Raw genomic sequence first — 21,935 nt, forward strand, 5'->3', positions numbered from 1 at the left:
AATTATAAAGCAGAACCACACAGGAAATAATAATCTGAAATACTACCTGAGCCATGAATAAACTGGCATGCGGTATAAAGAAGATTGGAAAGTTAAATGCAACATTTTATCTTAGAGATCTGGGTGTCCTGGTATATAAATTATAAAATGTCAGTATGCAGGTACAGCAAATGATTAGGAAGACACTTGGAATGTTGACATTTGTTGTAAGGGAATCAAAAAATAGATGCTACAGTTGTACAGGCCTTTAGCGAGACAGCATCTGGACTATTATGTATAGTTCTGGTCTCCATATTTAAGAACAGCTATAAGTGCATTTGAAGCTGTCCCGAGAAGTTTTGATTGATTTCTAGAATAAAGGAATTACATTATGAGCAAAGACTGAATAAGTGTGGTCTGTGTCCATTAGAGTTCAGAAGAATGTGAGGTGATTTTATTGCAACATGTAAGACCCTGACAGAAGAAAGGAAGGTTTAAACTGGGCATTTGCAGCTCTTTCATTCTAACCTCAGTGTGGACAAATTATAGGAAAAAATCTCTGAAAGACAGAATAAGTCACTATTTCGAAACCAAGGACGGTCAACATAGACTTATTAAGGGAAGGTCGTACCTGACTAACTTGATTGAATTTCATGTGGAGTTAACAAGGTGGGCTGATGAGGTAGGGTGTTGTGTTTTATGCACTCTACCAGGTGTTAACAAGGCTTTAGACAAAGTCCAACTCAGCAGATGGGTCAGTAAAGTAAGAGTGCTTGGGATCCAAGAAAAGTGACAAGTTGGATCCAAAGCTTGCTCTGTGTGAGGCAGCATAGGGTTATACTCAACGTGCGTTTTGCACCTCGAGGGCGGTATCCTTAGATTCTACAGGTGTCAGTGTTAGGTCCCTTGCTTTTCAAAGACTGCAATTTAGGGGCAGTGATTAAGAAACTTTCAGAAGGACAGAAATTGGTTGAGTGGCTGATAGTGAGGAAGAAAGTTGCAGACTTTGGGCAGTTATCAACGGACTGGTCAGATGGGCAGAAATGTAGCAAAAGAAAGTCAATCTGGAGAACGATGAGGTAATGCATTTATGGAGTGCAACCAAGGAAATACATAGTAAATGATAGAAAACTGAGAAGTACATTGGAGCAGAGGGACCTTGGAGTGGCTGTTCACAGATTCCAGAAGGCTGCAAGACAAGTACAGTTAACAATGCTGACAGTGAGGTGCTCCGTTACACAGTGGTAGTGTCCCTCCCTCTGCACCAGGAGATCTGGGTTCAAGTTCTACCTGGTCCCCCGAGATGAGTGACAGAAGTTTGAACAAGTTGATTAGAAAATTTTTAAAAAGTGCACAGGGGGTACATTCCTTTCTTAGCTGGAGCACAGAATATAGGAGCAGAGACTTTCTACTAGAATTGTATAAAACACTAGATAAACCTCAGTTTGAGTTCTGAACACAGTTCTGATCATCATATTACAAGAAGGATGTGTTTAGTGATCGTTCTGAAAAGGGTAGAGAGAAGATTTATAAGAATGCTGCCTGCAATAGAAAGTTTTTAGCCTTGTGGAAGGATTGGATAAGCTTGAGTTGTTTTGTTTGGGTCAGTGGATGAGTCATTTGATATATTAAATAGAAAGGATCGGCAGACCCTATTTCCCTCAGGTAAGAGGTCAATAACCAGAGAACGTAGATTGAAAGTAAATGATAGAGGATTAGCGAGGAGTTGATGAATATGTTTCTTCACCCAGAATGTAGTGGGAATCTGGAACTCACTGCCTGAAAGGGTGTAGTGTCAGAAACCCTCATCCCATTTAAAACATGGAACAAAAATTTGAGATTGCAGTTAGAGTGGATCACTCTGTGCTGTTAGCATCATGTCAACAAGTTGAATGGCCTCCTGTGCGGTAGAATTTCTATGAGGGTTCCTCAACCTGATTATGGTTAAAGATTCACATTGTTGTTTGTCCTGTTTGAATATGTCACAGATCCCTTACAGAAGATGATGTATTAGAAAAGGTGTTGGATTTGAGGAAGTTTCCACTAATAAGGCCACAAAATGCTTATGACCAACGGTCAGCCAGGTGAATGGCAAGTGTTGCTCCTTAACCAGCAGCCACAAGATCCAGGCCATTCTATACATTATACCAGTCTCTCTCCACACATCACATGAACATACGAAAGTGACGGAAAGGGGAAAGGATCAACTTGTCCGTCTCCCTTTCCTGTGATACTGTGAAGCCCTATACATCATACATTCATTGCACCGAACAATGTAATTTTCATGGGAAGGTGAAAACCTGATTAAAAAGAAACCATGCCACTTAAAGAAAATATTCTTTTCTAGCTTTGCAAGATCAAAATTACTGTAAGAGGACACACAGACTCTGATTTCATTCCCAGGATCTTGTTTATGATGATCTCCATCCCAGTCAGATTCAGGTCCATAAGGGATCAAACCACACTGCTATTTTTCAGCTGAAGCCTGAGGCACAGAGAGAGATTGGGTTGACAGCTGATTACAGACATGCAGACAGAAGAGAAAGTATGTGCTGTCAGTTTGAGATGAAAGTTTTGTCTGTCAATTTGATCCGGTCTTCTCTCAACTACAGTATAATGTAAATGTTCAGTGATTGATGGGAATAATACAGGGATTCACCAGCTTTTGGTGAGGTGTTTTCTAAAAGCTAAGAAGGTGAGACATAACTAAATCTTTTCTAAACAGTTCTTAAAAGTGGAGTTCTGGGAATGGCTTGGGAGGAGCTATTAACTTCATCCATCTTGACTATGGGAATACCAAATGCCTTCGAGGTTCAGTCACTGACACCTGCCCATATCCAACAGCATAACTACAACTACTGGCCCTTGTATATAACTAGTTGAATAGATCATTATTATTAATGGCCAGCACACTGTTTTTGGCTTAACTATAGATTGGCCACATAGTCAGCAATGGTTCGATTTGTCATACTGTCGTCTTGGAGTGAGCTGCTGTTACACTCACCTGTAAACGATGCCATGGCTGTGCAGGAAAAACAGACCAACAGCAATCTCAGCTGCATAGAATCTAAAACAAAAACACAGACCAGTGTAAGCAATAAGCAAGGTAGACAATCCCAGATTGACAATCACAGGCAAGTCAGAGACTAGCTTTTAATGTGCTTTAATTTACAAGAAATGTAATTCCATCAAGTGGACTTTGCTGGCAAAGATGGCATTCATTACCCATCCATAATTATTTGTGGATGGGACAACATTTCACTAGTTCATGTCAAAGGTGATTAACAGTTAATCATGATGCTATGGAGCTGGGGTCCGAGAAAAAAGGCAGGCTTCCCTTTTGAAAAGGCATTAACGAGTAGTTCGTTTACATAATCATCTGACAGCTTTGCGGTCATTTTACCAATATCCCTTTTTACCAAATTTTATAAAATTGAATTCAAATTCATCTGGCATGGTCCAGTGGGTATAACTCTCATCTGAAAGTCAGAAGATCGTGGGTTCACCAATCCAGACACTTTACTGCAAAATCTCAGCTGGCATTTACGTGCCATGCTAATGGAGTACTGCATTGTAGGAGAAGCCATGATACAAATGGTATGTTAAACCAAAGCTTGTTTGCTTTTTAAGGTGAACTTAGAAGATCTCACAGCTGTACTTTAACATAGAGCAGGAAAACAGTCCCTGGTGCTCTGGCCAGTGTGCATTTCTCAATCAACACTATGAAGACCAAATTACCCGGCCATAACTTCAATTTAGGTTGAGAGATTTCACTGCACAATTTAGCAGTTGCACTCCTCTACATTACAATATTGACTACATTTAAAGTACTTAAGTCAGCATCAAGAGCTTTGAGATGTCCTAAAAAAAAGGGGCTATAGCAATGCAAGTCTGTTTTTCTGTCTTCTCAAACTATCATGATGAAATTTAAACTTGCGTTCATCAGATTATCAATCCAGGCCTTTTGTTTATGAGGGTTTGAATGGGTCCTATTGAACTGGAACATGGGCAGGTGGGAGAGGGAACCAAGAGCTGGAGAAGAGTAAAACATTAAGAACTGGGATCAAGACACAGCCCACAGGAGCAAACAGCAGAATGACATGCAGCTCACATACGGTACTGTGGATCTGCAGCTGCATCACAATTTGTGCTAGATTTATTTTTGGTCTACCACATTCAACACAGAAAGAAAGGAGCGATGATTTGGGCTTGTACACTACATCTTTCACAGCGTTTATGTCCTATAGGGCTTTCAGCTAAAGTGCTTTGTGGGATGATCACTGCTGTAACATAGCTGTTTTTTGCATTACAGATGTCATTAATCCTGAGTCCCATGAGCAGCAATATGATAATGACCAGATCATTTAGTGACATTGATTGAGGGATAAATGTTTGATGGAACACAAGAGAAGTCTCCTCTATTCTTCAGATAATATCACAGAAACTTTTATATTGCAGACTGGGCCTGGGTTTAACATCTCACAGAAAGGCTGGAGCTTCTGAGAGTGCAGTACTGACTACACTGATGTATCAGCCAGTACTGTGCACCCAAGACTCTTAGACTGAATCATGGCTGCGACTTCACCCTAGAACACTGACAGCTAGTTTGGTCAAACTAAACAGATTGTGGGATATCAGTCTGAGAACAGCCTTATTGAAGTGAAGAAGGAAGGGGAATCTGTGCTGAGACAGATACTTACACAGCATGGGGTTCTTTGAATCTGCCAACCTGCTGGATCTGGTACATGAGATCACCTCCATTAACATACTCCATGACAAAGTATAAACGCTCCTAAGAGAAGAATAAGGAGACAACAACAAAATAACTGTTTACATGGAAAACAAGCTTATCATCAGTTTATGCACAGATTTACAATCCAACGTACTCTGACCAGAATTTAGTGAACTCCCTTGTAGTGAGGGAGGGTTGAGTTTAATCTGGCAGGATGCTGGCAAATTAGGAGTCTGGCACCTTCTCCCCTCATCCTAAAATCCCTGGCAGGAAGCCCCATGGTTGGCCTCCCACCTATTGCCATTTGATACGTTTAAGCGGGCAGCAAATGCCCATTTAATATCTTCATTCCTCCACTGCTGGTGTTAAATTAGCAGCAGGCCAGTTCTTCCGAGAGCATAGGGCATGACAATCAAACCCCTGTGGACAGGTGAACTGCCTCCTGGGGATGTCCTTGTCCGAAAGCCCTCTGCATCTTATCAGGGGACCAATTATTAAGAAAAGGAGAAGCCACCTCTCTACTCTTGCTGCTGACAGCTTTGCTCCCTTCTATCTGTGACCCCTACCATGATCGTTGGGTGGGTGTTGTACTGCCCAGTGGTGCTGCTGTTCAATAGAGAGGCCAGCCTCTGATTGGTCATCAGTGCTCAGTGGATCTTGAGGGAAATTCCTGCGGTATCCATTAAATACTGTCCTTCAACATGCAATTTCTAGCCTCAGTTTGAACTCTCCTTTTCTACATCTGTTCTTAATAACACTCTGAATCAATGAATGAGGTGTGGTACAGGAATTAGGCTGGTAAGTCAGTCACAATCCATCGTACAAATTACACTGAACCTGCAGCGAAGACAGGTCATTTGACCCACCACCAATACAGCCTTTATGGTCCACTCAAGTCTCTGCACATCCTTCCTCAGCTAACTGTATCAGGATAACCCTCTGTTTCCCGGTCTCACTCACCTTTTCTAGCCTCACCTTAAATTCATCCAAACTGTTTGCTTCTCTGTTCTCTGTGCTAGAGTTTCGTGTTTCTTATCACTCTCTGGGTAAAGATGTTTTGTTTGAATTCCAAGCTAGTTCAATTGGTGACGTTCTTATATTGACACCTTTAGCTTTTCTCTTCTTCCTCTTCTCTCAAATGTCAACTGAATTAAAAACCCTTTATAATTTTAAATTTTTCTGTCTGGTTGTCTCTCAGCCTGTTTCCCTTTCCTCACACATACCATCCCACTGTTCTGATACTATCTTTCTGAATTTATTTGCACCCTCTCCAGTGTCTCTGTATCATTTTCAATATATGAACAGAAATGTACATTGTGTGGTCTGAGCGATACTTGATCTGAGTTTAGCATAACTTCTCTACTTTGCATTTCTATCCATCTAGAAATAAAACTGGGTGTTTGATGTGCTTTTCCCTTTAATGGTATAGACGCTCCTAATGGAAGGTTATTAAACAGTGCTGGTACTTACAGTAATTTATGTTTTTGTACTCCAAGATCGCGAACTCATCTACCCTATTTCTGCTCCCACCCCCTGCTTCCTTGTCTCTATTTCGACTAAACTGATGACTATCAAATTCCTTTCCTGGTCCCAATCAGAATTCCCTCACTGTTGTGTGCAATCCTTCTGTACCTGGAGACTGCCTACTGCCACCATATCTTCTTCCCAACTGAACAGGTCCTATCCACCGGTTCTGAGGAGTGATCCTGGTGCCCTGACAAGTAGCTATCCCTCAACCAACATCACAAACAAACATTGGTGAATTTTGGATGCTGATGGAACCAAACAGAAACAGCAGTGCTCCAGTGAGGCTACCCATTAAAATCAGCTGGCTTCCCTGTCAGACCAGGCCAACCTGGGGGCTAGACAAGTCAGGTCTGAAAAGGCCCAGAAAAGGAGGATGTTTCATCCTAGAAAGGCATTATATACAACAGGCAATTTGGCCCAGCATGCCAGTGTCAATCTTTGATAGAACTATTAAGTTGGTCTCATTGTCCTGCTCTTTTCCCTTAGCCTTGTGATTTTGTTTCTTTCCAAGTATATAAACGCGTTCACTACCCTTTAAAGCAACACATTCCAAATCATGAAAATGGTCTGTTGTAAAAAAATGCAAATTCTCACCTTGCCTTTGATTCTTTTGTCAATCACTTTAAATTTATGTCCCCTGATTATATTTTGTTTTCTTTGCGGGCCAAGAAGAGGATAAAGGTCTAGAGCTAAATTTCTTCTGAAGGATGTAAATATGAAGAGTACTCTTGTCCCAAGATTAGAATTAATATACAATTAAAGTTTTTAATCAATTCAAAACAAGGTTCAGTCCCAGTCCGCATGTCCTGCTGTGTAAGAAAATACTGCAATTCTGGGTATCTGCCAACAGAGGATCTCACGTTGACCTCCCAGATAACATAAAGATTTCCCTGTTGGTGGGAACCCGGTGCTGCAGAGTTTAAATTTCCTGTGTAGAATCCTGGATTCTGGGTATCATCCCCTATTCTCCCTTCAAGGAAGTTAGGAATTTCATTCATAGGGGATTTTGACAAGTATTTACCATTTTAATCTGTAACTAACAACAAGTAAATGCTTAATTTACATGTCTGGTACTCTTCAGGTCTGATTATCCATGTTCTCTCTTCCTTTTATGGATGTGCCATTCTTCAATGTGTATGGCTTCTGAGTAAATATTAGCAAATGATTCAATCACAACAGACAGAGTTGAGGTTTCCCCATGTTTTACTAAATAACAATCAGAAAGATCGAGTAACCTTCTCATTAATCAGGGAAGCCGAGGCAAAATACAGCACTTCCTTCTGCTCAGATCAGCTAATGTCTCATTGGCCAGGCATCAAACTCAAGGTCTTTTGATCTCTCTGACTTAATCAGGCTTACTAACCTAATAAGGCCTTAAGTACACCCACCCTAACACCCATGATTAGGGCAGGGGGTTGGGATGGGAGATACGATTTTCATAAATCCAATCCCAGAAAGAAAAAAAACTTATGAATGACACATAATGGTCCTACTCATCTTTTATACTTCAAAATGGAGTCCCAGCATGCCCAGAATACTCATTTCTAAATATTCCATTTTTGTTTTACTGATTTTTTTCCTCTGGGATGTAAAGTTCTCTCATGGTAGCCCATCCTTCAACACACAGGATGTGGGACAGCAACAAAATATACTTCTGCTTCAAATGTTTTGTCATTATGTAGTTTGCAGAATCACAATCATCCAATCCTATCTTGCTTTTGTATAACAAAATAAGACAATAAGGTGCAGACTGAATAAAATTGTTTCCAGTGATTGCACAAAATCAGAACAATGCAGATGTTTGATCTGAAAACTCCATTTTACACAAAATGGAATCTGTGTTACATAGCTTCATGTGGAGAACTGGATACACTCTATTGTTCTGGTGAGACATGCACACCCATTGAAACACGTTGCAACAGGTCAGGGATCATGGAAGATGGATTGGTTAATTACCCATGCTGCAGCCACTGAAGAGATGGGAATTGTTCAAGGTCATTTTGTAGCTGATTTAAGCGGATTAATTTGGTGCTGGTTAGAGGCAGTTCTGATGTAAATGAGTTGTGTTTCCATTTAATGAAATGCATGCGAGTATAATGTTAGCAATAACTAATGACAACAATTATGTGACTCACTGCAACTGATGCTATTGTAACGGTGCCTTTGAAATGAATTGTGAACTCACATTTTACCGGTGTATGGTTTATATCAGTTTGAGGTTTTAGCCAGTGCTGAGTTCTCTCTTTCTCAGAAGCACATTACAGGGCTTTACCTGAGCCATGTGGCTCTAGGGAGCCATGTGATGGTTCACTTGTCTCTTTTACCGCTAGCTGTCAGTCTTAAAATGAATGCTGCCGATAAATATTGAATGTGTTCATATGACTCTGCAAGTTGGTTTATCACTAAGTAGTGTTTCCCATAATGGTACAAGTTCACTCCACCTCAAACTGCTTTCTCCTTTAATGTTGATAGTTTGGCTGATGTAACTGAAGATGTGATGTACCAAACATTAAAAGCAGAAATTAACACAGAGTTGCTTTCCCTTCAATGTCTGAAAAAAAGCAGATAAAAATTGGCAAAAAGAATGGGGAATATGAGGTGTTGGAGGCCATATTAAAAGGAAAGGGAAATGGTAGCCCATCTCCTGTATGAGAGCTATGTCACCATAGAGAAACTTTGATTTGTAACAGCCAGCAATCAACTCCACTCTGATATTTGTGTGGGGAATGGAGATTAGGAATGTGGTCAGGATCATGCACAAACTCTGAAGGGTTTGAAGTATCCATACCCATCTGGGGTTTATTCACAAGGCTCCAACAAACCCTTTGAGATTTGTGACATGGGGCAAGAAGGATTGGTTCCTGAACTCTCAGGAGAAACCTGGTCTTAATTGGTACCATTCCAGGATATGTGACTATGTCTTTGAAAACAACTTGTTTATTTCCCTTGCTATCTGTGAATCTGAGCAATGTCCCCTCTAAGACATGCATGCGTGTGGCTGTGCATCACACATTGCAATACCCAGGCCACTTACAACATTGTCAGAAATACTTACAGCATCAATTATAACTTTGAAAATGTAAACTTCCAATGGGCAAGAGAGAACAGAAGTTTGTAGCCCACCCAATGTAAAGAAAATTCTGGAAGGAACATTGGATCCAAAGCTCTGATGACACATTGTAGAGGAACAAGCTTTATTTGCAACTTAATGGAAGCAGGAATGCCACCACAATGTCTTACCATTGTCTGGAAGCAGGAGTGGAGCTGAGTTAGGAATTGGGGCTTTCCAGGAGCAGCTAGGACTCTCTTCTCCACCATGGTGCACTCCACATCATCATCCTGTATCACCACATCCTTCTTCAGGATTTTGATGGCATACAGTTCATCAGTGCCCTTCCTTTCAGCCAGCATCACCTGCAATGCAGAGAGAGGACAAGTGCACCATGACTCTGTGTTGGACACTGCTGGCCAGCACCACCTTTATAATTAAACAACACATCTAACGTTGCCAATTCACATCCTCCCTTTACCTGATCCCACAGTCACCTTCAGCTCACTTCTGGTACTTACTCACTGACCATGTTTCACAGTGAAGCTAAGCACTAGGTCTCCTCAGCATTACAGACATATTACAGACAAGCTTGAATTTGTCTTCATTTAACATCTACCCATCAAAAAAACTTTCTAGTTTAGGTTGTTAGATTGTAACCAGAAGCAGGAATACTAAGTGATTTTTTTTAAATGCAGCAATACGGAGATCAGTTGTAGCATCTGTACTGCTGTTCCATCTCTCACTGAGGTTAACACAGCACTGACTAAAGATCGATCCTGAGGCTTGCTGGTTGTGCTATAACAGGCTGTACCTTTGTTCACTGAGGCACTAAGGTGAATTACATGGACTGAGTGTTAATGAGAGCGCCACAAAGATAATGCTTCAGTGGGAGGTGACAGCACAGAGGACCTTATTGAGAAGGATGTGGTAGATTGGAGATTGCGGGCTATGTTATCATCAGTGTGTAGAACTGAATGTACACACAGAAGGTTTAAAGGGTAGCTTGATTAAAGAATAGAGGTTGTTTGGCTGGCTGGATTACTGGTTTTGGAAAACAGAAATGTAAACTCTTCCCTGGAATACTGTGAATTGTTTGCACCAATTCTGCAGTGTTTCCCCATATCTACTACTGAGCTTACAGTAGGGGGGAATTGTCTTCTTGACTGAGAACATATCTAAAACACATTTCCATTTGGATCTTTAACCTTTCCACTGGAACTGGATAGCTGAACATGGATCCTACTAAATACAAGCAACATACCACACGACAATGCCCTAATGTACCATCATACAATATACAACAAAACAGGAAATAACCTTACACCAAATACACAGCAACATGACATGCAACATAAAATAACCTGGTGACTCAGAACCAAATACAATACAATAAAGCAGCAAGCCAATACTGTAAAACAACACATTATATAATAAAATGCACCCAAAAAAGTTTTACATACAAAAAGTCGACCACATGCTATAGTGGTACAACATAAACACATTAACTAAAACGATACAAAGAACACAACAAGATAACTAGGACACAGTAGAATATATTAAAACCTTGGACAACACCATGTTATCAATACTGCTCCTCAGAACCTGGACCATTTATCGCACCTACTCACCTCTCAAACCCTAGGACACCCTCTTTTCTGAGACTCTTTACAATTCTCTTCCAGAAAAGGCAGTGGAAGCAGAATCTTTCAAGGTTTCTGAGGCAGAGATTGATAGATTCTTGGTAAGCAAGGGGGTGAAAAGTCATTAGATAGGGGTTTGTGGGATTGCGGATTTGTGGTTAGTCAGATCAGCCGTGATCTGATCACAGTCTAAGGATACCAGGTAGGCCATTTAGGGCTGGGATGAGGAGAAAGTTCTTCACCCAGAGAATGGTGAGCCCTTGAAATCCTCTGCCAAAAAAAGTGGTTGAAGGCAAAACTTTGAAGTTTTCAAAAAGGAGTTAGATATAGTTCTTACTGCTAAAGGGATCAGAAGAGGAGAAAATGGAAACAAGGTACTGAATTGGATGATCAGCCATAACCAGACTGAATGGTGGAGCAGGCTTGAAGAGCCAAATGGCCTACTCCTGCTCTTAATTTCTATGTTTCTGTGATCTTACTAAATGACAGGTCAGGCCTGGGGGACCTTGTTCATATGTTCCCTATAGGTCTTCAATGAAACAGATGGACTTTTACAACAATCCTGTAGTTCTACGGCCACTCTTATGGATATTAGCTGTTTGTTCCAAATTTATTTAACGAACTGAGTTCAAAATTCCCTAGCTGCTGTGGTGAATTCTGGATCATCAGTTGTGGCCTCTGGATCACCAGTCCACAAACATAATCACTGCATCTCTGTATCCACCCCTGTTCAACGGATCAACATAAAGGGGAAGTGTTTGAATAGAGGTTCAGGAGATTGCCTCACAGTATGTGTTCAGACTGGTTTAGGATTCTGCTTTGGGTAGCTACACTGAAGCCACACCCAAATTGCACAATGCAATTTATTCTCTGGCTGTGAACAAGACAATAAACTCTGTCCAGTTTTTGATTGAAAAAAAATTCTGCTACTAATCCTGAAATCAAACAATCTGGATCAGACTAACAGGATGTTTGTACTGTTTTGTTACAGGATAACAGCAGGCTGCTTCAAGTGAGAAGCTGGAAGACATGAAAATATATTCCTATCTGGATCAGTGTTAATAGAATTTTAGAATGGAGAATCCTCAAACTCCTCCAGGGAACAGGACTGATTACAAACCACCAATTCTGAGCCATCTGCTTTAAACAACTGCAGTGGATGTGCATGATATACCACAGGCTCAACTCTTGCTCATTCAATTTTGATTTATAGCTTCAGGATGTGGTCAGAGTGTTATGAATGAAATGACAGATTCCAGCATCTGATTTAGCAGACCTTTCTCTTCATCACAGCTGATACATCAGACAGACTCAGTGAAACACCCTGCAGTGCAATAAAAGTAGGCGACGCTCTGTTACGAAAGCCAGAGAATGCACAAGATTGTTTTCAATTGTGTTGCTGACTCTCAGCAACTTATTTGCTCAATCAATGTTACATCTACCCAGTGGTAGAAGGAGAACTGCATGGATCATGGCTGTTCTTCTCCATTTCAGAATATCTGTCTCCCATATCGGAGGTCAGTCATGTTTCAGTGGATAGCACTCTCACCTGAGCCTGAAGGTTGCATGGGCAGATCCAGCAATACAGTGGGTACCACCTTTTGGCTGAGACTTGAAACTAATGCCCTGTCTTCCTTTCAGATAGGTGTAAAGGATTCCATGGCCTTATTCTGAAGAACAGCAGTGAGTGCTCCCAATCTCTGGCCAAACATTTATCATGCGACCAGCATCTCTAAGCGATTACTCGCACTGCTGCATGTTGGGAATTGTTTCTCTGCTTGGAATGCGTCGAGCAGTTTGTGTTAGCATATACTGGACAGGCCTTTCCTTTCACATACAACTGCACAGACTGAACCGGTGCGGCAGCGCATTTCTTACTTTTCCAAAGCTGCCCTTCCCCAGCACCATCAAGAAGTTGAAGTCCGTCAGCTTCATCCGATCACGATTGCCATTGTTGTCAATTTTGGACCACGAGCTGGATCTCTTCTCGTCGGCTGCTTTAGAGCCCGGCCCAATTCTGGCTCTCTGCAAATAAAACAGAATCGGAAACTGTGGGAGCTGTTCCATCAGGATCTGAAGCAGGAGGAGCTACGACGGATTCCCAAGGGTAGAGGCTGCTGGGTGTGCAGACAGAATGTTTTGAGGGGCAATGATGGACGTACAGGGATGGACTGCCAGGTTCGAATGATAAATGATAGAGGCTGCAACAAAGCCTCCAAGAGTGGCCACTGCTAGAGGCAGCGCTCAACCAATACCAGGGAAGGTGTGTACTGCTACACCAGTGGCAGGTGCGAGCAGACTCCCAAGAATAGGATGCACTGCGGGAAATGGCCAAGGGTGGAGCATTAGGGGTGGGTTTGTGGCATTGTTTGAGATGGTTTTGTATTGGTGCTTGAGATGCAAGGCTTGGGAGTGCCTGCTATCCTGGAACTGTGTTGTTGAGAGGTAAGGCTGAGAATCACTGGCTGTGCTTGGCGAAGGGAAGCCATGGAAGGTTCTGGGGTTTGCATCCAGGAACAGAGGGGCAGAAGTGGATGTTGAAAGGAATGCTGATGGCGTTGGGGCACTTAGAACAAGAATATGTGAGAGATATAAGATTGAAGCACCAGTGAAAGATGGCCATTCATTTTCTTGCATACAGTAAAGTCAATAGTAAAACAACAGATTCCCCACACCTCAGTAATATTAACACTTTAAAGTGATCCAACCTTCGATCAGCATCATTCAGCTTAGCTCTCCAATCAACGCGATTTCTATTCTTTGCAGAATTCAAGCAATATAAACAACAATGGAAACTCCCCGAGGATTTCACTAGAGCAGGATTCCAGCCTTAGCCTCCAACTCCAATTATTCTAAATGTAAACACCCAAACCATGATTAGATTCTAGCATTAACTCACTCCCAGATCTCTGTTATTCTTTATATAAACCGCTTGCTTAGATTACAGAGTCTAACCCACTCCCAGGTATCTACTGTTTTACACATAATTTTTCACTGTAATATTCTCGTAACACTGTGGTTTCAGTGGACAGACTGAAACAGTTGACTGTCAAACTGAAGAATAATATCCTCACCCCTAATGAATAAGAATTTCTGCACTGTCCCAATATTTCTGTCCCTTTGAATTGAGTACAGTCAGTTATCAGCCAGCAGCAATCATGGTGGCAACACCAGGATAAATGAGGAGTGAAAGGCAGTGAACGCAGCAAATAAAGGTTACTTTGAAGACTGATAGACAAAGATGGGCAATGTGTGCAGGCAGAATTTCAATTAATTCTATAGATAAATGCCGCAGGCTGGACAATCCATTTGTCTGAAGCACTGACAACAGATGCTGCTCCTCTGGGTCATTCATTGGACAAACAGTCAATTGCCAGCATGCTGTTACATTATAAATAACACAGGAAAGAATAACTTTAAACTACTTGCAACACATGCATTTTGAGAAGGTATTACAATTCAAACAACAGGAACGTGCTGGTAATCAAACCGCACTATTCCATGAGTCAATCCATTAGTATAAATCCAGTCATGGAGATATACAGCACAGAAATAGACCCTTCAGTCCAACTCGTCCATGCTGACAATATATCTTAAATTAATCTAGTCCCATTTGACAGCATTTAGCCCATATCCCTCTAAATCCTTCCTATCCATATAGCCATCCAGATGCCTTTTAGATGTTGTAATTGTATTAGTTTCCACCAATTCCTCTGGCAGCTCATTTCATACATGCACCACCCTCTGCGTGAAAAGGTTGCCCCTTAGGTCCCTTTTAAGTCTTTCCCCTCTCACCCTAAATCTATGGCCTCTAGTTTTGGACTCCCCCACCCCGGGGAAAAGACCTTGTCTATTTATCCTATCTATGCCCCTCATGATTTTATAAATCTCTATAAGGTTACCCCTCAGCCTCCAGGGAAAATAGCCCCAGTCTATTCAGCATCTCCCTATTGCTGAAACCCTGCAACGCTGGCAACATCCTGGTAAATCTTTTCTGAACCCTGTTTTGACTTAATCGTCAAAATAGCCAATATTTCCCTTTTGTACTGCTATCCTGCACAAAAAAAGACTTCCATCAAATTTTAAAAGGACTTCCATCAATTTTCTTTAATGAACTTAAAAATAACCAGTTTATTATAAAACAAAACTCAAAAACTCTAAAAACAAATAGAAAAACTGGTTAATGTCCAAACTACAATCCAGAATTAGAACTAGATCCCCTTTTAAATGCAAACATGTTCAAACAATGCAAAAGATGGAGACTCTGCAGGTATGATATTTTGAATAATTTTCTGATAGCTTCATACATTTACATTACTCCTAATGGCCATTTGACCCTCTGAGGGTCAAAATTGCTTGGCTATTCCCTTTCCAATTCAATGCAGCCTTTCATAGTCTTTGACTGTACATCACCAAAGCTAACTTTTTTGCATACCATGAGTAGCATTGTTAATTGTGTAATCACCCACAGAAACCTCCTCTGAAAGTGATGCATGAATCTCATGTGCTCTACCTGTCAACCTGCATTACATTGACAGTGCCCAGTTTTCATTTATCTGTTTTGCTATCTTCACAACTGAAATGAAGAATGCACCCACACCCTTTTCTTTATGTTTTGATGGGGCACATACAAAATTAAACATAGCTTAACTTGACTAGACCAAATTTTCCCTACTTGAGTCTTTCCACAACTGAAGTTTCTTTTTTTTAGCCTCCAATCTTCAAAGCCAGTGTTCCCTTTTTAATTCCTTCATTTTATTCTTTTCTCTCTCCTGAAATTCCAGTTTCAGCCTCTTAAGCTTCACTTCCCTCTGAAGCGCTCATTTTCCTTTCCTTCCCTTTGCAGCGCTTCTCTCTCAAGTTAATGTTTTTTCTTCAAAATTTCAAATTCATTCTCTGCTTTTTTGAATTCCAATTCTAAGTGCTTCGTTTTCTTTTCCTCATGCTCAAGCTGCTGTATCTGCAACTGAATTCCAACCATCGTCAATGATTATTACATGGAGAGTTTCCACCAATTCCAAATAATCTGCCAATTCCTTCATTATCTCTGACTTTCACCTTTAACTCCTTTGTCAATTCTATTATCTTAGTTTTCGTTTAATCTTGTAAATGAGTCAGGAATACCTTTTCTACCTGCCATTAAATTTTAGACATTTCAGTGCCATTCTGGTTTTATAAAATGAGAAACCTGGTATCTGTCCTCTTATTACTTAGCAATTTATTGTTTTTCAGAATCCAATTACCCATTCTTAGTACAGGGCCCCATTGTTACTTTCAGATTCAGGTTTTCTGGCAATTAAGAGAAAAGGAATCTACCTCTTACCTCCCTAAAAGCTTTGCTCGGCTGTCTTTCTAAAATCACTTGATTTTTTTGTAATTTGCAGTTGAATCACAGCCTGTATTAAGCTGTTGACCTCATTCCTTGGTTAAAACCTCGTTTAATCCAGATTGTGTGCAAATAGTTCAATTTCTACATAAAAATAGATATGTAATCCCAACAGAAGGCTCTTTTGAAATTTCCTGCTGATCCTGCACAGTCTCCCTACATTCTCACATATTACCCAGGAAATTGTTGATCGCTCACTGTCTCCAACGCTGAATCCTCATCGAGTTTAGTGGATAGTTGTATGAACATGAGGTACAGGCAGCAATGTAACTGAAGGACACCTGTGGCTTTTATATAGAGAGAGTTACAGCCTGGAGTGTAATTGCTGGATCTGGAATGATTACAGGCTGAATGTTAAGCTTATGCAGCCCCTGGATTTCCAATGCATCTTTTTGCCTGTATTACTTATGTTGTTCATGCGGACCCCCTTTCTTCAGTTGTTCTTATGAATTTGGCTCTCTTTTGTTACTCACCTCAAACTTCTGCCTCAGTTCCTCATTTCCTTCCGTATCCTCTTCAGGTGGCACTGGCACATTGTAATATTCACCTTCTTCCTGGCTCAGCAACTTGTACCTGTGCAACAGGGGATTTATATTCTTTTTTTGAATTGGCTACGCCTTGTTGGTGTGGCTACTATCCAATAATCTCAGTTTATAGTTTAAAACATTTCACGAAACGAGTAAAGTCTAATTCCTATCTCGAATATAAACAATATAGTATTAATGCTGCACTTCTTGACAGAGCCCCTCTGTCTTCGGCATCTGGGACTAAAGCATGGTTCCTCTCTACAGCAGTGAATGCTTTGTTAAACAGTCCACACTCCCCAGTATACATTGGGGAGTGGGGGGGGTTGGAGAGCTGCTGCAGAGGAGTTGGACCTAGAGTTTACTGCCAGTGTGTAGTATGGAGAAGTCAAGGTGAGAACACTGAGATAGCAACATCCAATATAATTACAAATAGATAATCAGAGATAATCTGACTGGGTTCTGGCCAGTTGTGTTGCCTCTAAAAGCTGACACCCCTGAACTGTACCCAATTGGGTGAGGTAGGAGAAGGCTCACAGTGTCCAGGGTACCAGAGCCTTGGAAAAATGCTTTACCTTTGAGGGATAAGTACAACAAATATAGAAAACCTCCCCAACTGGGGAGGGGGACATTGAATCATAAACCGTCCTTCACTGAGTCTCAGAACCTGATAGTCAACATCCCAGGACTAACACTGCCACAAACACAGCTGCATTGATCACTATATTTGTAAGTTAAATATGAATAAGTAGAGATGTAGAGAAACAAATGGTGATGAGTTACATCTGATGTAACTGAATGGCAGAGCAGCACCCTTCAAATAAAGTGAGTTTTACTGATGAGTGGGCAGCTAGGCAGTTTAAAGAAAACAAAGATGACTGTGAAGTAACCTTGTCCCTGTTTAGCTGGTTAGGGTCAAACTGTCCTTTGTTGATTTTCAATGATTTTAAGTTACCCAGACCACTAAGCATGTAACGAGAAAGCATCATTACTCTGAAGTGCTGATAATAACACCTCAAATGGAGCTTCCTAGATCCTATCACCTTCAAATCAGAGAGAAAGTAACATTACGGTGTGTACGAAGATCACTCTTTCACTTACCACCCATTGACCCCGGCTTTCTGCAGCTCTGAGATCCCGAAGGACAGGGAGCCCATAAAATCGTTCCTTGTGGTTAGATCCCAGTCCCATATTCCGATAGAAAGCCGTCGATCTTTATCAGAATCCTTTAGATTGCTGTTGGTGGGAAACAGACATGAGCAGTAAGAATTACAGGGCAAGGGAGTTATTGGAGGAATCATACAGGGATTGGAGTTACTGGCATATAGATGGCAAATAGATCAAGCATATAAAAACTAAAAGGGTGGCAAAAAAAAGAACACGGCCAATTAAGGTGATTCACACATAGTGGCAGGGTGTAGCTGAAATACTGAATGAATACTTTGCAAATATCTTCACCAAGGAAGAAGATGCTACTCGAGACATGGTGGAAGAGGATGTAATTAACATACTGAAAGGAACTAAAGTTGATGAAGGGTGGTATTTGACAGGCTGTCTATACTTCAAGTGGGTAAAGATTGGGTAAGTTGCATTCAAAGATACTGAGGGAAGTGAGAGTGAAAACTGCAGAGGCATTGGTCATAATTTCCAGTCTTCCACAGACTTAAGCACAGTGCCAGCGGAATACTAACTTGTTACATCTTTGTCCAGAAATGGATATAAAGATAAGTCCAGCAGCTACAGGCCAGTCAGGTTACTTTCAGTGGTGGGGAAACCTCAACAATAATTTGGGAAAATATTAAACAGTCACATAAACACACATGATTAATTGAAGAAAGCACAGATTTCCTAAGGGAAAATTATGTTTAGCTAACTTGTTGAAGCTTTTAGAAGAGCTAATCAAGAGGATTGATGACAGAAATGCTGTGATGCGGTGTACATGGATGCAATATCACACAACAGATATGTGAACAAAGTTATAGCTCATGGGATGAAAGGGACAATAGCAACATGAATATGAAATTGGGTTTGTGTCAGAAAACAGAAAGCTATGGTTAATAAGTGTTTTTTTTTTGCACTGGAGGAAGGTTTATTGTCAAATTTCTCAGGGGTCATTGTTGGATGTATTTGGTCTTCCTGATGTATACTAATGATCTAGACCTTGGTATAAATGGCATAATTTGTGAATGATTTGATACTTCAAAACATTCTGAACTATAAGGAAGGTATAACTTCAAAGGACATGGGCAAGTGGTTGGAAGGGGCATACAAGTGGCAGTTGAAGTTCAATGCAGAAAACTGGGAAGGGATTCCTTTTGAAAACCAAAAGAACTGCAGATGCTGTAAATCAGGAACAAAAAGGGATTCCTTTTAGTAGGAAGAAGATGGAGAGACAGTATCACATAAAGGGGTCAACTCTAAAGGGGCAGCAAGAGCAAAGGAACCTGGGTGTAAATGTTCACAAATCATAGAAGGTTTCAGGGCTGGTTGAGATTAATAATGATTAACAATGCATACTGGGAAGGTGATGGCCTAATGGTTTTATTCCTTGACTTTGAATCCAAAGACCCAGATAATGTTCTGGGGACCCAGGTTTGAATCCCACCATGGCAAATGAATGAATTAAAAAATATACGGTATCCTAGGCTTTATAAATCAGATAATTGAGTCCAGGAACAAGGAAGCTATGCTAAGTTGTACTCATCTGGAGTATTGTGCTCAGTTCTGGACATTTCACATTAGGTGAGATGTGAAGACATTAAAGAGAGTGCTGGGAAAGTGTGGTTCCCGGAATGAACAACCATAGTTACAAGCATTATTGAAGTTGGGACTATTTTCCTTGGAGAAGAGAATCTGACAGGAGATTTAATTGAGGCATTGAAATTAAGAGTTCTGAACAGGGTAGAGAACTCTACCCACTGATGGAAGAATCTGAAATGAGAGGATAAAGATTTAAAGTAATTGGCAAAAGTAGCAAAAGCGATGTGAGGAAAATCTTTTTGTCCAGCAGTGAGTGGTTAAAGTCCTGTATGCACAGCTTGGGAGCATGGTCAATGACAGCATTTTAAAGGGACTGAGATTGTTATCTGAAAAGGAAGATTGTGGAAGGTTAAGGGGAGAAGTTGGGGAAATGCCGCTCAGTGAGATGCTCACTTGGAAAGTCAGTGCAGACATGAGGAACCAAATGGGTTTCCTTTTGCATTGTAACAATTCTGTTATTCTGTGACATGGACCATGAGCACAGAACTAGAGCAACACAGTTTGTCGTGAATAAGCCTCCCACAAGACCACATTCGTCAAAAACAGGTAGAAGGCACATTCTCAACAAAAGCATTTGAAAAGCATTTTTTAAAAATTAAGCTCGGAAGTGGGCATAGCTGGCAATACTGGCATTTACCAACTACTCCTAGGTGCCCTTTCAGAAGGTGGTGATTGGTGCTGTGATAGGATGTAAATGTGCTTTAAAGGGATGATTCGTAAACAGTTGTCAATCAGTACAACTCAACACAGGATGCGATGTATTATTGCCATGGTTTTGAATTCAGAATTTAGCAATAGCCATTGAGATCAGTCACATGTATGTAGTCTCTGGGTAAACTGTATGTATATACATCTTCAAATGCACACTACATATCTTCAAACTTACCTTCAATTAAAGAATCCACATTATTGTTTTAACAATTCCAGTAATTACTTTAAATGGAAGAATATAAGTTACCCTCCTCCCCACATTCTACAGTCCATGTGGTTAAAGTGTTCCCACAGGGTTGTGAGGGAGGAGGCTTCGAGATTTCAACCAGCAATGATGAAGGAACCACTAATATGTCACCAAGACAGGCTGGTGCAGCCCCTTCAAGGTGTCAGAGGATGGAGTTTAGGGATGACCTGCCAAAGATACTTTGGTGAATTTCTGCAGTACAACGCGAAGATGGTATACAGTGAAGTTACAATGAATTGATTTGGAGGGAGGGAATGTTCTAGATGGTGCATTGGGTTGTCAATCAAATGGACTGATTCAGTTACAGCGAGTTAACTCAACCCAAAACAAAAGGAGCTAGGTAAATATCTGCCTAAGATTTGGGCTAAAGTTTATAAAAGTGAAGATAGAAGCAGTCAGTCAGAGCCAACACCATAAACATGATAGAACTGTGTCAGCCCTGAGGTCATGTGCTCGCTTAACAAATTCTCCAGATTTCTAGAGTTTTGGATGAAAATTTATATCCTTACAATGTGAAAGTCTCATTCCAGACTGGATTCAGGGAGCATTTGATGGTCTTGGTTTTCTGCTTGCTCTCACTTTTAGGATCAGGAATCAGTTTCAGCTTCACGTATGGATCCGACAGACCATTGGGATCCATTGGAACCAGGTTCCTAGCCTCCTTCACTGTTTAAAAACATAATTCAAAGAAGAAGCAAATGACTTCAAACAAGAGACAATTTGTAACTATACACTATCAGTACGGTGGATATTTTTTATTTCAATAAACATTAACTTCTCACATCAATTTGAAATATTTCCTCTATCATTCACTGACAACAAACAATCAGAGAGCCAATGCACAGGAGGTTACATTCAGCACTTCGTTCAGCTCTAGAGACTACATTTCTAACTTCTTTTTATAATTATTCTGTTATATTATTTGCAATGTCAACAGGGAAATATAGGGTGACATTTAAATACTTGAGTAGGGAATGTTTGATGGGACAGTTTCAAATAAGTTTTAATCTGTATCTAATCTGTCTTGTACTTGCCAAGGACAGTTTGTAGGACAGTTAGATGGAATTGTGTTCTGTACCTAATCTGTACCGACATGGTAATGTTTGACGCTCAGGATTTGAGTTTTGGATTATTGTTTTACTGTTGCTGTTAAGAAACATCAAGGAGAAGGCCTTAGGTAGTTGAAATGTAAAGTGTTCTTAGCCCTAGTAGCAACATCGCTTATTTTAATGAGTACAATAAAAACCACTAAAATAAATACCGAGAGTCTGTGATTAAATATTTTGCAGAATTTAAATAGATACGTGATTCCTTGGTTTGATAAAGAACTACTTGAGACACTTCTTTCCCATTTTGTTCCAAAACACTTCTCCAAAT

At 40.6% G+C, this 21,935-nt stretch overlaps 1 protein-coding gene across 1 annotated transcript; it reads right to left on the bottom strand.

The window, feature by feature from the left end:
- Nucleotides 1–2,979: 2,979 nt before the first annotated feature.
- Nucleotides 2,980–21,224, bottom strand: LOC109913788 (protein kinase C beta type-like; the record flags this gene model as incomplete). Its single annotated transcript, XM_048593054.1, has 7 exons — nt 2,980–3,046; nt 4,680–4,771; nt 9,479–9,652; nt 12,809–12,955; nt 16,790–16,889; nt 17,942–18,076; nt 21,068–21,224. Coding segments are annotated over 7 exons (872 nt in total), but the record flags the coding sequence as incomplete, so codon positions are not given.
- Nucleotides 21,225–21,935: the final 711 nt, after the last annotated feature.

The sequence above is a fragment of the Rhincodon typus genome, unplaced genomic scaffold, assembly GCF_021869965.1.
Source record: "Rhincodon typus isolate 14 unplaced genomic scaffold, sRhiTyp1.1 hic_rhity00002274, whole genome shotgun sequence".
Lineage (NCBI taxonomy): Eukaryota > Metazoa > Chordata > Chondrichthyes > Orectolobiformes > Rhincodontidae > Rhincodon > Rhincodon typus.